Genomic DNA, 17,602 nt, shown 5'->3' with positions numbered 1-17,602 from the left:
ACACCGAGCAAGGAAGAGCATTTCCACTCTAAAGCTGAATGGCCATTTAAAAGTCAACTGAACAGTGACATGCACATGAGATAATGATCAACTTATATAAGCCAGCCTAATGTGAGCACACTCAAATGCCAAAGGAAAGAGACGCCAAGAAAAGACATAGGTGGATTTCTGGGTACCAGAGGGTCAAGGGGTCAAAAATGTATGTGGGTTAAGGACTAATTTAAAAACAGTATTCCCTCCTCAAACAAATGTGGACAACCCCCCCCCAAAAAAAACCGCCAACAAGATACAACTTTGATACCTGTATGGGTAAACATAATAACAAATATTAAATCTTAGTGACAAGGCAAGGAAGAGCCTGACAGTAGCTTTCTCACAGAAGACAGGAGGATCCCCCTACCTTAGCTTCTGATGTGATATTTCTAATAAACTGCAATTATTTTGTATGCTTCTGACAAATAGATTCTAGGCATAATTCAGAATGATGTGGAAATAAATGCTATATATACATACAAAGCCAGCAGATATTTGATGATGTCTTTTTTTAAAAAGACTTATTTATTTATTTATTATTATGTATACAGTGCTCTGCCTGCATGTACACCTGTGGGCCAGAAGAGGGCATCAGATCACTTTATAGATGATAACATGTGGTTGCTGGGAATTGAACTCAGGACCTCTGGAAGAGCAGTCAGTGTTCTTAACCTCTGAGCCATCTCTCCAGCCCTTAATGATGTCTTTTCTTCCTTTGTTCTACACTAATAACAAGAGTTTGATCTCATAAGTTGTCCTCTGACCCTGACACATGCATCACAGCATGTATGTGCCCACACACACTTTTACAAAAATAAATGTTCAAAAATTCAGAAGTAAGCTGGGCTCAGTGGCACACACCTGTAACCCCAGCACTCGGGAGGCAGAGGCAGGTGGATATCTGTGAATTTGAGGCCAGCCTGGTCTACAAAGCAAGTCCAAGACGGCCAAGGCTACACAGACAAACAATGTCTCAGAAAAAAAATTTTTCAAAAGTAGTGTTCAAGATCCTTCTGGTCAGCATATTAATACTACCATAGCCAGGACTATGAAGAGAGACCCTGCTACAAACAACACAAGCAAAAATCCAATTAGAAGGTGGCTAACATGTTCTTTTTACTCTCTTTTTACCTTTTTCCCCTCCAGGAGGGTAGCAATATGAGACACACTTTTAGGACCCTGGTAGGACTGCTTAAACATCAGCTCAGTCTTACCTAACCCTTGAATAATGAGACGCATCTAAAGGGAGGGCCAAGGCAGCTGAGGCAAAACTCAGAAAAGAGCTTATTTACAAAGCTGTCGTCAAGTTAAAAATAAAGCCGTTTCAAAACTAGCCCCCAAGGCCCAGCTATAGCATTTACTCTGCAGTGCTGCACAGCTGTGTTTATCCAAACCACTGACTCCTGAGCCAGGGACCTGGATGTTGATAGACAATCTCTGAAATCCACTGGTTAATTAAATTAAAACCCCTTCTTGAAGGACAAGCAGGATGCTTCTGGTTAGAAGGCAGAGACTAGACTTCAAACTCTAAAGAGAAAATGTAAAAGGCCGCCAGAGATGGAAAGGGGCAGGGGTGTCCCTGCGTCTAATCGGAGCTGTCATCACTTTCATCACTGTCTTGATCCTTTTGTCCATCACTTGCTTCATCTTCCCCATCCTAGGGGACAAAGAAGAAAAAAAGTACTTTAGGCCAATTCTTGCAACATAGTTCTCACAGGTGAACACTATACCATTTTTATTCTTAAAAGCAATGAAGACATAAGAGCATTTGTAAGTTAAGGCAGAAGCCTCCCTCCTGTTTTCTTTTTGTTCTGAGACAAGCTATCAGGTGGCTCAAGAACTCTCAAACTAGATATGCCACCAAGAATGACCAGGACTTTGTGAGCTTCCTCCACCTCCCAAGTACTGGCTTACAGGCATGTTCTACCATGCTTAATCCAGTTGTTTATTTCCTTTGAGGTGAGCCTTTGGTTGGCCTCAAACTCAGGAGATCAACTTGCCTCTGCCTCCAAGTGCTGGGACTAAAGGCATGTGCTACTACTCTTGGCTTCCCCATAATTCTTGCCATGGAATATAAGCCAAGACTATAGAGAAAGGTTCTGTTTGGTTTTGTTGAGGCAAAGTCTCACTGTGTAACTCTATCTGATTCAGAACTTGCTACTACATAGACCAGGCTGGTCCTGAACCCATAGAAATCTATCTGCCTCTGCCTCCCTCATACTGTAATTAAAGGTGTGAGCCACCACATTCAGTCCAAGAGGTCATTTTTTATGCCGAGTTATTTACAGCTGAACCAAATCGGCATGATCTTTAAATAAGCCAAAGCTCTCCAGTTGTTCCTCAGGCATAAGACACAGAAACAAAGTCACATTAATTCAATATAGAGCAAGGCCTAGTATGGTGCAACTCTGTAATCCCAAGATTCAGGATGTAAGACAGAGATTCTGAGTCCAAGACCATGTAGCAAGATTCTTCATACACAAACAAAAGGAATAAACAAAGTAGCAAATAAGTGAATGAGTGTATGAAGCAAAGGTTATTACAAGTACTGGCATATGCCAACAAGAGTCCAGTGTGAAACTGGCTTGTTCCTCTACTAGGACTCATCTATGTAGTGGAAGCATAGCATACTGACTACCTCAGATTCCTTATGAGAGTAAGCAGGAGAGTTTTATTATAGGACTAAAATAGAGCCATGCGAACAGACTCCATAATGGGCAGTCTTTCTGTGCACAGCTTCTAGCTGAACAGCCTGCCATCCAGAACTCAAATGAACTGAGCAACATTCGATGCACACATTTTTATTTAGCTTACTTTAAATCCACAAAAGCAACTGTCCACAGAAAAGAATGAAGACCTATATTACTTTATTTCTCTGTTCTGGCAGCTTGACTCTAGGCTTCTGTTTTCACATTTCTATGTTGTATGGTAACATACAACAATGCTGTATTTGGCCCTGGGCTAGTTTTGAAACGGCTTTATTTTTAACTTGACGACAGCTTTGTAAATAAGCTCTTTTTTGAGTTTTGCCTCAGCTGCCTTGGCCCTCACTTTAGATGAGTCTCATTATTCAAGGGTTAGGTAAGACTCAGCTGATGTTTGAGCAGTCCTACCAGGGTCCTAAAAGTGTGTCTCATATTGCTACCCTCCTGGAGAAATGACTATCAAAAAAAGTAAAAAAGAACATGTTAGCTGCCATGGCTGGAGAGATGGATCAAGGTGATTAAAAGAACTATCTGCTCTTCCAGAGGACCCAAATTCAACACCCAGCATCCACATGTTGGCTTACAACTCTTAACTCCAGTCCTAGGGGGTACAACACTCTCTTCTGGCAGCCACAGGTACTGCATGCACCTGTGCACAGAAAAACATGCACAAAGAAATACTCATACACATTTAAAAAAAAAAAAAAGTTGAAATGGCCAGGCCTGGTGGTTAATGCTTTTCATCTCAGTACTTGGGAGGCATAGGCAGGCAGACCTCAGTGAATTCAAAGCTAGCCTGATCTACAGAGTAAGTTCCAGGCCAGCGAGGACTGCCAAACAAACACAAGTTGAAATGACAACTCATTTTACCACAGAATATGCTAGTCTTTTCCCCCTTCTAGAATACCTTTACATACAAGATCATGGAAAACACGATACTATATAATGGAAGAAAAAAAACCCGCCTGTTTCTGGTACAGAGTATTGAATGCACAAACATGTACATGCTAAGTACATGCTCTACCAGGAAGCTATAACTCCTCTCATGTTGCAAACAAATTTCCAACATATCTTGAGACAATGTAATTGAATGAATCCCACAGCATTTATAAAAGCTTTTTTGTAGGGAATGGAGATGGGCACAGAAGTATTTAATAAATATATACAGAGAAAACCCTATACTTTTTGCTAACAAAGAATACTAAGTAAAATGTTTCACCAATGCCAGACCAGCCTGTGCAGATACCTCTGTTGCTCTGCTCTTGGAGACGTGGGATGTTGCGCCATCCTCACTGTCCTCTGCGGTGCTCTCTGAGGAAGAGGGCTGCTGGGAAACAATTTCTTCACCCTAAATATAGAAGAAGCAAAACAAATGGTGTACTGAAATAAGCACATTTATGGTTTTGGAGAAGGGTGAGTTTCTAGGTATTACAGAAGAAATATTCTAGCCATTCAAAACATATCAACCTCTGCTCTATCATTCAAAGAGATGCGTTTCAATTCTAGGCATCTGAGATGCCCATGGAAGTGATAACTCTATACAAGGTCCATTTTTGCATTTATGTGTTACATTAGATTTTACAATAGATGTTGTATTGGTGACTCAGTTAATACTAAATATAGATATAAAATTGTCCCAAGGGCTGAAGTTGTAATAGGAACTTAAAAAAGAATCAAAGTTTGTGGCTAGTGTGGGCTACATAGTGAGAGTCTGTTGCCAAGAATATTATTTCTCAATACCTTAAGGCTTCTAAGTACCATACACCAACCACAAATAGCCAAGCAGTCTGAGGAATTGTCTAAACTCAAACCCAGGCTCCACTAACTCACTGTTAAATGGTCTGTGAAAGCTGAGCTTCAGCTTTCTCCAAGAAAACAACAGAATTGACTTCATAAGTTTGATGTGAGGAAAGACCATCACTGTTCTATTCTTTTCATATATACCATTATAAAACTCAACTGGTGGCGCTGGAGAGACAGCTCGGTAGGTAAGAATGTTTGCTGCCCCTACATGGGAGCCAGATTTAGCTCTCAGTACCTACAGTACCTCACAACTGCCTGTAACTCCAGTTCCAGGGAACCTAACACTTTCTCCTGGCTTCCTCTAGATCTTGCGTACACGTGCTGCACAGAACCTCATGGAGTACACATACAAGCATGTTTTAGAAAGTTAAAACAACCCTCAGCTAGTATAAGTACGCGTGAGGAGGTCTTGGCCCCTGAAAATGAGTAATGCTGAAATTCCACAGCAGTGTCACATTCAAATGGTTCCAGATAATCATGCCCATTTGTTAAAACTGGAGAGCATTTTCAGTATTAGAAAGACTAAGAAAAAAATTCAAAGTTTGTCCATACATGAGAGTGTTATAAATTGCTCTGTGGGGTTTATGAGTCCCCCTGGCACAGGGAAAGGGCTGTGCTGAGCTGGCTCCTTGTTGTTTTAAAATTAGATTTATTTTATGTATATGGATATTTTTGTCTGCATGCATATATGTGCACCTTGTGCGTGCCTGGTGCCATGAATCCCCCGGAACTGCAGTTACAGATAGTTGTGAGCTGCCGTGTGGGTGCTGGGAGTTGAGCCTAGGTCCTCAACAGAATAGCCAGTGGTCTTAACTACTGAGCAATCTCTTCATCCTGCTTGTTTGTTTTTGAGACAGGGCTTCATTATGTAGCCCTGGCTGTCCTGGAACTTGCTCTGTAAACCAGGTCTCGAACTCACAAAGATCTATCTCTGCCTCCCTAGGGCTGGGACTATAGGCATGTGCTATCTAAGCTGGTTCCCTGTTGACAACAATGTTTTGTACCTTTGCTGCCCGGGAGAGGGGTGTTGCCAGGACAATGAGCAATGTGCCCCAACTTTATCTTTTTTTTCTTTTTCTTTTTTGAGGCAGAGTCTCTCTGTGTAGCCCTGGCTGTCCCAGAACTTGCTCTGTAGGCCAGGCTGGCTCTGTCTCCTAAGTGCTGGGCTTAAAGGCCTGTGCTACCACTGCCCAGCTAAATAGTATTTTAAAAAGTTTTTACTTTTATTTTTATTTTACGTCTATTAGTGCTCTGCCTGCATGTGTGTCTGTGTACTTCATGCATGGAGCCATGGAGGCCTGTAGGGGGGTTGGATCCCATCAACTGGGATTACTTTTGCAAGCCACCATGTAAGTCCTGGCAATCAAGCCTGAGCCCTCTGAAAGAGTGGCTAGTGCTCTTAACTGCTGAGCTGTCTCTCCAGTCTTATAATCCTAAACAACTGCACACATGGTAGCAACAGTCTTTTCCCCACTAATGGGGACTGTACCTAGTTCCTTACACATTCTACCCAGATAAGAACTCTACCCCTGAGCTGTATCTCTAGCTCCCTCTATTTACTTTCAGTTTTGTGACAGCTTTGCTAAACTGCCCAGGCAGGGCAAACCTTGAACTTGTGATACTCCTGTGTCATCCTCCCAAGCAGTTGGGATTATAAGCCTGTGTCACCAGGCTAGCTAAAAAGAGTCCTGTAGGAGATCAGGGCTTGGGTAATCTCTCTCGTATTTCTTCTGAAGCTCTTACAAAGAGCAGGATTGGGAGCTCATAACCGATGGTATAAACTTCAGGCTTACCTGTAAGTCACGGTTTTTGAGAGTGCCCAACCAGAAAGCCTCTCTACAGTTGTTGAGGACAAGCATGGCTTTGACTCTGCAAACTAACAGCTCCAGGGACTTTTTGAGCAAAGGCACATGTTTGGTGAGTCTTGTGTCCTGGTGAATCTGAAAAAAAATCATCCAGGTTTATTGTCGTTTCCTATTTCTTAAACAGAAATGTTTGACTATGGCCCAGAGACGTGCTCCATCAAAAAATAACAGTTTGATGAGTATCCCGAAAGAATATCAGATAAAAACTTAAGACTAGAAGATGTGGGGAATAGAGGGAAGAGGAAGGAAGGGAGGGATCAAGAGGAGAGGAGGGGAGGGGGCTATGATCAGGATGTAAAGTGAATTTAAAAAAAAAGACTAGAAGACAGACCACCAACACCTCTAGGTGCCCCTTATAAGCTCTGTTGACTAATCATGGAATGCCCCAAGTCATACTTAATGATATGAAACTAAAAATTAGCTCTTGTCAGCTTTAAGCCCCAGAAATTCCAGCTCAGCTTTTTCTAAACAGAACTGGGGAAGAAATGAATGGCAAAAAATGGTTCAAAATATCACTTGGTTTGCCAGGGACCACAGAAGCCACTGTTTCTATGTTCCTTCAGATAAATGTTCAAGAGCTCCAATTGGAGGGTTACTTTTGTTGTTGTTGTTGTTGTTGTTTTGTTTGTTTGATGTGCCCTCTCCCACTTGCTCCAGACAGGGCCTCATTATGTAGCCTTGGCTGTCCTGGAACTCACTCTATAGACCAGGCTGGCCTTGAGCTCACGGAGATCCACCTGCTTCTGCCTCTCAAGTACTGGGAATAAAAGCATGGGCTACAATGCTTGGCTAAGAGACATCTTTTAATAAATATTCTCACAAGAGACAACCAAGTCCTGTAGCTGAAAAGCTCTAAGACGGTTGGCTAGGAATACTTCCAGGTTTGAACAGTTACCACCTGCAAACAGTCATCCCATTACAGTTCTGTGTGCTGGACAGCTTTATGTCAACTTGGTACAGGTAGGGCCGTGCGAAAGGAGGGAGCCTCAATTGAGAAAATGCCTCTGCAAGACTGGGTGGGAGGTAAGCCTGTAGGGCTGGTAGTATTGGGTTCTCCAAGAAAGAAGGCTGAGCAAGGCATGAGCAAGCCAGTGAACAGCACTCCCCAAGGCTTCTGCATCAGCTCCTGCTTCCAGGTTCCTGCCCACTTTGAGTTCCTGCCTTGGCTTCTCTGAAAGGATATGTAAGCTAAATAAGCTCTTTTGTCCCTGAGTTGCTTTTGCTCATGGCGTTTCGTCACAGAAACAGAAACCCTAACTCTAGGACACTTTGTGACAGTAACTCATCTAGGAGTGCTCTATTTCTCTTCCTCTGAGAACTGGACTCTGGCTTGTTCTGCGACAGTATCCTGCTCTGTAGCTAGGCCAGCCAGCCTCTCAGTGCTGGGGTTACACATGTGAACAACTACACTTGGGTCCTCAGAAACAAGGAAACACAGCTATAAAATTTGAATTCAAATACAAAACTTTCCCTTTCAGTAACTACCAGTCACATGCAGAAACAAAGGATTTGCTTACTGTAAACTGCCTTTGGACACAGGGTTGAAGCTATGTCTGGTGGCCCATGCCTATCATCTTACAGGGACACTGAGCATCAGAGCTTCAGGCCATGGCTGGTTGTCCTTCAACATGAGACCTGCTCCCCTCTTACCTTAGAATGCCCACAAAGGTGATGAAGTAGTCTTGTGTTCAATTGAAGGGTTTCCAGCAAGCTCAGAACATCTTCCTAAAACAACAGAATTCATAAATGTCCTGGTCTAACATTCTGTTATTTCAGAAGCAAGATGATTTTGCATCAAGGGCTTTGGGGAGGGTAAACTCTACAGTTTCCAGCCTGTGCTAATGATCCCAAGTCTACCCTCAGATAACAGTACTGGACCAGCTAGCAATTGATTCTTAGCCTCAATTCTGTCCCTAATATCTATCAATCTGCTTGCTACTAAGAGCTAGATTGGTTTTGTGTTTTGGTTTTTCAACACAGGTTTTATCTGTGTAGATCTGGCTGTCCTGAAACTCACTCTGTAGACCAGGCTGGCATCAAACTCAGATATTTGCCTGCCTCTCCCTAGCAGAGTGCTAGAATTACAGGTATACATCATCGTGCCTGGAGGCAGTTAGTTTAAGATTTATTTTAAGCACATGCATGTATGTTGCTGGACATGTTCAAACTTGGGTCTTCTGGAAGAGTAATACAAACCTTTAACCACTGGGCTATCTTTTCAGCCACTAGCTTGTTGCCCCCCCCCCCCCCACCCAATTGAGAGCGGGTCTACTGTAGCCCAGAATAGCCTCAAACTTTCTAGTTGAAGATGACCTTGAACTTCTTTCTGATCTTCTACTATCCTGGTGCCTAGGTGTAGTTTTAAGTAGTGAACCATGTCTCAATTTTCCCATCTGTAAATTAGGATAAGATACCACCTCTAAGGATAACTAAATACTGCCAGTAGTTTATAAAGTTCATCTTTCTAAATATGTGTAAGAAATTATGTTTCAGAGGTGGTTCAGTGGGAAAGGAAAAGAGATGAGAAGGCAAAGGGGTATGTGTGTGATGAAATTACATTTTACAGACAAACATATATGATGTTCACACAAAAACCTTTTTTATACTCACTATGCCAGCTCCAAGTACCACTTGGCTCTAAAAGTATATAGGCCTGTTTTATAGCTCAAGTGGCTTCTAAAGTGTTTGTAGAGACAGTGCTGCAGGACAGCCTGGTGTGCACGATGAAGGACAAGTTAAAGGGAATAAGCCCAAAGACTGGGGAAAAGTGTAGAGGTGGGTCTGAACAGAGTGATCTGAGAGGCTCAGCTTACCTGGCCACTTCTGGCTACAGCTGGCCTGGTGTCACTTAGAACTGCTGCACAGAATGTAGGCAACAGACTGCTGCTGAACCCCCAGCCCAAGCTCAGAAATCCTGCAGACACCCCTGGCAGCTGGCTCTGTTCTCAGCTCTTACCCGATGCTTTCTAAAGCTGAAGTCGAGGAGCGGCATGCACTGCTTCAGAAATGCTTCCACAAAGCGACGTCCATACTGAAGGGAGAGACGCAGTGCTGAGCCCTGGCTGAGGACCTTCACTTGAAAAATCCTCAGGGGAGGTAGCACAGGCCACCTACCCCAAGAGTTTTATATCATCGCTGTGTACATTCAAATAAATTAGGAGTGGTCCAAAATGTTAATTTGGAGGATGTAACTTAAGTTGAAAAGTAAACAGGCCTGCTATATAAATAAGCTCCAGAACTAGGCAAACTCACAAACCTAGACACAGGCAATAGCCAGAGCCCTTGTTCAGCTTGGAGAACACAGTGGCAGCTGCACTCCAGCCCCCGAAAGATGACTCATTCTCAAGAGAAGAAATGTTAACAGGACCAAGGGAACACATAGTCCATTTCTAGCTAAATTATTCCTCCAGTCTGCTCATCTCCTACACTGTACCAGGGTAGAGTGAAGAGAGAAGGCCACAAGATACCAAGAACGGGGTACTTGGGAGAAGACACCAAGAGGAGAGAAAAAGCATTCTCCCCATAACGTTCTGTTCGGGGTTACCATCAAATCTAGGGCCAGACAGGGAGATCTTCAGAGGAGAAGGGAAGGATTATGCAACTGTCAGAATACCAATTTGACATTCACAAAGCACCCCCAAGGACCTTTTCATTTCTCTTTTGGAACAAAAGACCGAAGCTGGGGCCTTGCACACACTAAGCAGGTCCTCTACCACTGAGCAATATCCCAAGCCTTGGCCCTTGTAAGACTTTTAAAAGGGAAACCACCCATAACTCCTCCTCCACTGCTTGGAAATACTGCAAGGGGAGGGCAAGGATAAGCCCGGCTTGCTCTTTGTTTGTGGCAGGGTCTCATTTTGCAGCTCTGGCTGACCTAGAACTCTATGTAGACCAGGCTGGCCTTAAATTCACAGAGATCCACTTAAATTATAGACTTAAAGGTGTGCATCATCATGCCTACCATAAACACTGTTCTCTACAGGTATTCTCCCTAGTTTGGGTTTTTTTGTGGTTTTGTTTTTTGAGACAGGGTTTCTCTGTGTAGCCCTGGCTGTCCTGGACTCATTTTGTAGATCAGGCTGGCTTTGAACTCACAGTGATCCACCTGCCTCTGCCTCCCAAGTGCTGGGATTAAAGGTGTGCACCACCCCGCTCAGCTTCAACCTATTTCTTATCTCATGAGAAAATTGCCTCAAACTACTGTATCGAATGCTAGCCATTGTCTTCCTTGAACTACAACCTATTAGCACAGACTCTGGCATGTAAATGAGGAATAAAGCAATTCTGTTTAGCTGAGGACCCTCTGAAATTACACACAGGAAGAAAATACATTGACCAAAGCCTAGGGAATCTCTTACCTTTTTTTAAAATATTTATTATTATGTATACAGTGCTTTGCTTGCATGTACACCTGCATGCCAGAAGAGGGCATCATATCACATTATAATAGATGGTTGTGAGCCACCATGTGGTTGCTGGGAATTAAACTCAGGACCTCTGGAAGAACAGACAGTGTTCTTAACCTCTGGGCCATCTCTCCAGCCCAAGGGAATCTCTTACCTTTAAACACACATGCAGAACAGGATAACTGTCGAATACCTGGACAGGAGAAAGACAAGAAAGCAAACCTGAGGTCAGTTCCTTTGAGCATCGCAGCCTCTTTCCCACTGCACACAGCAGAGCTCTGAGTGACAGGAAATTCTAATATGAAGAAGACATGTTGGTAGTATAACAGGAAGTCAGTTACAGAATAAAGAAACTCTGGTAAATTAAGTCCAGGAAGAGCAGGAAGGAGCAAAGAGGGTCAAGACTGGCCAGCGAAGCGGGTGAGGGGCCCCCATACTTTCATCAGATTGATAAGGATGCTGAAGTCTCGAACAGCCATGTTCCAATAGAGAAGCTTCTCTTCATGAACCTGGGGACAGGCAAACACAGGCCTCTGAGTCACAGCCCAGTGCTTCTAGTGCCCTCCCCTAGCGCAGCTTGTCATTACCCCTTTCGAGAAGACGTGGCAGCCAGAATGCTCATCAGGGTCACACACACTGGGATACCACCAGAGAGCACCTTACAGAAAACCAGCTACTTCCGAGTAGGTAGAAGCCTGTACTGGCATCACTCCTCTGTGGCTTCCGGTTCTCTGGGTAGCCCCTGTCTACCTTAGGTCTACCTCAGCCCTGTCTGGAGGCTGCCAAGACCTAGGGCATCTCAAACAGGCTTGGTCTTCAAGCCAGGTGGGAAGTGGCAAGCTGGGCGGAAACAAGGGGAAACTGCTCAATTCTCCCCTCCAGCTAGAGGAAAAAGAAATGAAGCCAGAAGCTTTTAAAAAGAACTCTTAGGTCTTGGCAACTGAAAGAAACTTAGGATAAAAGACCCATGCCCACTAATCAGAGTCCACCTGCTTTTGAGGGGAATGCCTGAAGCACCTGCTGTGAGTCTGCTGCTGTGCCAGCCTGAAGCCCTTTCACTGTCTTCTCCAGTTCAGCCATCATCGCACGGAAGAAAATGACAAAGGTGTGCCTATAGGGGGAGATGAATGCCCACATGATATACTGTTTACTATTCTGGGAAGGTCCCTGCAGGAAGAAGCCAGGAGACCAACAGTCACTTACACCTCTGTCTCTGAGTGTTTTCTGAACTAGGGTCCACTGAAAGAGGGGAATGGAAAGAATTTAAAAATGTATGCCTAGCACTCACTGTGTGCAGCATACATGAGGTGGGCATTGTGGTGCATGCCTGCAATCCTAGTAGGAAGGAGGAAGTGGGGGTAAGAGAATTGAAAGTTTAAAGTCACCCTAAGCTGCAAAAGGAGTGAGGCTAGCCCAGACTAGATGAGAGCCTATTGAGAGAGCTCAAATATGGAAAGCCAAGCCCAAGGCAAGGTAAATGCCATGTGAGACAGTGGAGCTAGCTTGGAAGAGCAGTACCACGATGATGGAAGCAGCAGTGATGTAGCACGAGAAGCCAAGCTAAGCTGTGGTTCCGAGTTCCCTTCACTGACTGCAAGCAGAGAGATTCTTTCAATCTTCATTTTCCTCAACAGTAAAACTGGTAATGATACCTCTACCTCACGGGAATTAAAATCAAACAAGATGAAGACGTTGAAGTGTTATAAACTGGACTGACTATACAAGCAAAGGATAACTATAAGACTCAAAAACATCAAGACAATCATTAGGTACAATAATTAACTGTTTTTCAAGGTGGTTAAAGTATTAGAAAGACAGCTTTAAGTTAGCCTTATTTTTATTAATTTTGGTGTGTTGGGTGTGGAATCCCGGCCTCACACATGCTAAGTATGAAAACAGTAGTTCCTTATCTGTGAAAACTGTAAGTAGTGACACTACCTTCCTCAGTGAGAATCTTCTACATATCTACTGACACGTTCGAGTCTGAAATACCCCCACAGGCTCATGATCTGAGCATGCCCCTAGCTAGCTTACAGCGCTATTGTGAAGGGTGAAGCTTTGGGAGGTAGGCCCGGCTAGTGGGGTAGGTAGGCTGTTGAAGGTAACGCCTGTCCCTGGTTCCGGCCTGTTTTATGTAGTTCCTGCTCTGAGCCTATGAACAAGCTGCAGCCTCAAACTTGCCAGTGATCATGGAGCAGCTCCTGACACCATACTTAGCTGTCACAGTGGACTGAAACTGTGACTTAAAATAAGTCCCTCTCCCCTCGGACTGCTTCTGTCAGATATTTTATCAGAGTGATGAGTTAAGTAACTAATAGACCTAAATTGAGAGCATTTTAGAAGGTATACACAGTAAGACTTATACTGCCAAAGGAGTGGGTGAGTTTACCCTCCAAATCAAAATGAGATGGAGCAAGAACTCCCTTACCTGGTCAACGTAGGGAACGTAGAGGAAGATGCATCTTTTGGAGCATTGACCATTTCAGGGACACCAACACCAGCAATTTCCTCTATGGCCTTTAGAACATTGTCTGTGTGCTCCAAGTAGATGCTTTACAAAGTGTCAGAAGAACAGGGACAAACATTACGGAGTGCCTAAATCTGCCCTGCTTCCTGGCTACCATGTGAGCAAGTTTGCTTCGCCACAAGCCCCATCCCTGGGTCCTGCCTCTCCTCACCACGACACACAGACAATGGAGGCAAATGACCAGGGGCCCGAACAACCCCCGCCTCTTTACAGCTCATTTTCTCAGGAATCCTGTGAGTGGTGGAAACATACTAACACAGTGGCCACCTGCAACTACATTCAGTGCTTATAAGAACCCTGTGGAAACTTGGGAAGGAAAGAGCAAAAAAGCATCCAGCGAGAGAACCAGACCAGATGGTGAGTGGTCAATTTGCAGCAAATACCCGAAAAAGTTTCAAAAGTTCAAGACCTGGCAGCAAGTCTGGCGGCACAGGCAAGTACTCTTAATTACTTGGAGACAAGAGGATCACAAATGCAAGGCCAGCTTGGGGTACAGAATGAGTTCAAGGTAAGCCTTGGCAACTTAGTAATAAGCCCATTTCTTTTTTCTTTTCTTTTCTTTCTTTCTTTTTTTTTGGGGGGGGGGGTTTCGAGACAGGGTTTCTCTGTGTAGCCTTGGCTGTCCTGGACTCGCATTGTAGACCAGGCTGGCTTCAAACTCACAGGGATCCACCAAGTGCTGGGATTAAAGGCGTGCACCACCACTGCCCAGCTATAAGCCCATTTCAAAGTAAAAGGTAAAAAGAAGATGAGGTTGTAGCTTAGTGGTAACATAATTTTCAGCAGGGCTAAACCCCCAGTTTCTCTCCTTCTCTCTTACACACACACACACACACAAACACGCACGCACGTGCACGCATGCATTCTCTCACACAAGGAAGGAAGGAAGGAAGATAGGAAGGAAGGAAGGGAGGAAGGAGAAAACGAAGCAAGGAAGGGAGGGAAAAGGAAATTTAAGATATGCTCCAGGAACTCAGACACAGCAATGTCACAAGCACTAGTAAGCACCATAACATTGCCAACAATAATAACTTTTTCCTTTTTGTAAAGGTTTATTTTTATTTTGTGTGCATTGGTGATTTGCCTATGTTTATGTATATGTGAAGGTTCCAGATCACCCTGGAACCGGAGTCGCAGACTGTTGTGAACTCCATGTGGTTGCTGAGAATTGAACCCAAGTCCTCTGGAAGAACAGCCAGTGCTCTTAACTGCTAAGCCATCTCTCCAGCCCCAACAATAAACTTTTCTAAAGTAAAAAAATTTCTTTCATGTGATGCTACCATGTGTTAAGTTGACCTTTCTTTTTTTTTTTTTTTTTTTTTTAATTCAGAAAGGGTCTCTCCATACAGCTCTGGTTGTACTGCTGACATTCACTTTGTGAATATCTGTGTAGTCTTGACTGTCCTGGAACTCACTCTGTAGACCAGGCTGGCCTCGAACTCAAGAGATTCACCTGCCTCTGCCTCCTGCATGCTGGGATTAAAGGCCTGCACCACCACCGCCAGGCATGATATTCACTTTTTAAAGATTTATTTATTTATTATGCATACAATGTTCTATCTGCATGTATGTCTTCACACCAGAAGAGGGCATCAGATTTCATTATAGATGGTTGTAAGCCACCATGTGGTTGCTGGGAATTGAACTCAGGACCTCTGGAAGAGCAGACAATGCTCTTAACCTCTGAGCCATCTCTCCAGCCCATGACATTCACTTTAAATCACAAAGATTCCAAACGTTTGTCGAGAACTAAGAGTAAAGTTTCAATTAGAAACACAGTTAAAAGGGCTGGAGAGATGGTTCAGCAGTTAGAGCACTGGCTGCTTTTCCATAAGACTTGTGTTCAATTCTCAGAGCTTGATGGCTCACAACCGTCTGACGCTCCAGTTCCAGAGGTTACGATGACTCTTCTGACCTCTGAGGGCAGTGCATATACATGGTGCACACACATGCAGGCAAAACACCCATATACACATAAAATAAAATGGAAACACAAGAGCCAGACGGATGGTGCACACCTGCAGCTCCAGCACTCAGGAGGTATAGACAGAACGAGTTTAAGGCTATCCTTAGCTACACACTGAGAACACCTCAATAAGCCAAAATAAATACTAATACAAGCAAACAAACAAAAAAGGAACATGCTTAGATACCCTGGAAGTAATGGATGTTAACAGGGAGGACACTACTGCAGACTACTCTGATGGGATTTCAGTAAGGAATTAGCAGCCAGCAGAAGGAAAGCATCTTAGGAACCAAACTCTAAAATATGCTCATTTTAAACTGTCATTTGCTCTCAAGACCCCTAACAAAGGTCACGATTCAGTCCCTAACTACATGAGAGATCTCAACAATAGCAAAATGGGAAAATGCAATCTGGCTCCCTGGAAGAAAGTAATCACCTCACCAGAGCAAATCATGCAGGTGGTCGTTAAAAGTGCTGGGCTTCTCTTTTTCCCCATGAGGCCATGCTCGACAAAGTAGTTGTTTGGCTAGGGAGGCTGTTGGAAAACAAAACAAAAACCATTTCATCCATGATAATCTGACCTCATTCTTTTAGAAGCCATTTAAAAACACAACTGTTAGCTGAGTGTAGTTGTTCACACCTACATTCCTAACACTTGGGAGACTGACTGGAGACCAGTACAGTGAGCTCCAATTCAGCTGGGGCTTCAGGAGACATTGCTAACCACTCTCTTCCAAACTCACTGACTAATTACATGTATTAATAGAGTATAGTGGACCTGTCCACCTATGTATAGTGCTTAATGATCAGATAAGCACATTCTTACCTTTTCAATGTTGGAGGAAGATTATTGACCAAAAGAATTATTTTACTTTTTAAAATAAAATTTTAAATAACATAAATTAAAAAATAGAGCTGGGCATAGTGGTGCATGCCTTTAATCTCAGCATTTGGGAGGCAGAGGCAGGCGGATCACTGTGAGTTCGAGGTCAGCCTGGTCTACAGAGCAAGTCCAGGACAACCAAGGCTACACAGAGAAACCCTGTCTCAAAAAACAAAAAACAAAAAACAAAACAAAACAAAAAAGATTTAAATAAAAATTTCAAAAGTTTTAAGGTATATTTTTAAACAGTTTTTAAGAATTATGTGTAGATGCAAGTATTTGTGTATGGGTCTGTGCATCTGAGTCAGGTGCCTACAGAGGCCAGAAGAGGGCCTTGAACCCCTGAAGCTGGAGCTGCATGCAGCTGTGAGCTGTCTGAAGCTATGCTGGGAACTAAATTCAGGTCTCCAGTAAGAGCAGTAAACCTTTTTAACTGCTGAGCCATCTCAGCCCCAGATATTATTTTTTTTCTTTTTTTTTAATATATTTTATTTAATTTTTAAAATTTATGTGCATTGGTGTGAGAGTGTCAGACCTTGACGTTACAGACAGTTGTGAGCTGCCATGTGGGTGCTAGGAATTGAACCCTGGTCCTTTGGAAGAGCAGGCAATGCTCTTAACCACTGAGCCATCTCTCCAGCCCCCAGATATTATTTTTAATTTAAGTTTTTGGCATAACAAGCAGCTTTGTTTTTAGGTCAAGCGTGTTGTGTGGGTGCTTGTCTAGTATGCAGAAAGCTCTAAGTTCTATCCCAGCACCATGTAAACCAGGCATGGTGGCACATGCCTGTAATACCAGCAACTTAGGGAATAGAGCTGGGCGGATCAGAACTTTAGGGGCATCTTTAGCACAGACACAGCAAGTCTGCATAGGCCAACCTCAAACTCACAGTTCTCCTTCAGCCTCCTGGGTACTGCGATTATAAGCAGATAGCACCAGCCCTGGCCTAGCAAGCAATTGTTTAAAAAGCTCATTTGCTCCTATCCCATTAACTCAACTGCCATAAATGAAACCATTTATTAAGGCTATACCCTTCTGGTGTGCACATGTAAACATAGATGAAGTGCCCATATACATTAAATAAATAAATAAGTCTTAAAAAAAAAAGACTATACCCTACTTACTGACCCTGTCTTAAAAACATAGCCTCCTATTTTAGACAAAACCTACTCTATTCTATTAATATAGGAAAAAATATTTCTTTCACATATTAATAATGCTTTCTATTGTGCCAAAAGTTGGAAAGATAATTAGTGATTTGTATTCCAAGAGTCATGATGAAGGAGACTTAAAGAGAAAGGTTGTGTGTGGGCTGGAGAGATGGCTCAGAGGTTAAGACCACTGTCTGCTCTTCCAGAGGTCCTGAGTTCAATTCCTAGCAACTACACTGTGGCTCACAACCATCTATACTAT

General features: G+C 43.3%; 1 protein-coding gene across 1 annotated transcript in view; it reads right to left on the bottom strand.

Annotated features, from left to right (window-relative positions):
• Positions 1-1,322: 1,322 nt before the first annotated feature.
• Fancd2 (FA complementation group D2) overlaps positions 1,323-17,602 on the bottom strand; it is a 63,575-nt gene continuing 47,295 nt past the window's right edge. Inside the window, exons 34-43 of the mRNA XM_051155089.1 lie at positions 15,747-15,840; positions 13,241-13,363; positions 11,830-11,923; positions 11,250-11,321; positions 10,967-11,005; positions 9,363-9,437; positions 8,057-8,131; positions 6,335-6,481; positions 3,985-4,086; positions 1,323-1,690 (exon numbers count right to left, since the gene is read on the bottom strand). Coding sequence (XP_051011046.1) covers positions 1,619-1,690; positions 3,985-4,086; positions 6,335-6,481; positions 8,057-8,131; positions 9,363-9,437; positions 10,967-11,005; positions 11,250-11,321; positions 11,830-11,923; positions 13,241-13,363; positions 15,747-15,840 — 893 coding nt within the window. The 3' untranslated portion in view covers positions 1,323-1,618. The remainder of the gene's footprint in view (positions 1,691-3,984; positions 4,087-6,334; positions 6,482-8,056; positions 8,132-9,362; positions 9,438-10,966; positions 11,006-11,249; positions 11,322-11,829; positions 11,924-13,240; positions 13,364-15,746; positions 15,841-17,602) is intronic.

Source organism: Acomys russatus, chromosome 13 (assembly GCF_903995435.1).
Source record: "Acomys russatus chromosome 13, mAcoRus1.1, whole genome shotgun sequence".
Taxonomy (NCBI): Eukaryota; Metazoa; Chordata; class Mammalia; order Rodentia; family Muridae; genus Acomys; species Acomys russatus.
Note: the sequence above shows the minus strand (reverse complement) of the source record. Positions and strands in the feature narration are given on the sequence as shown.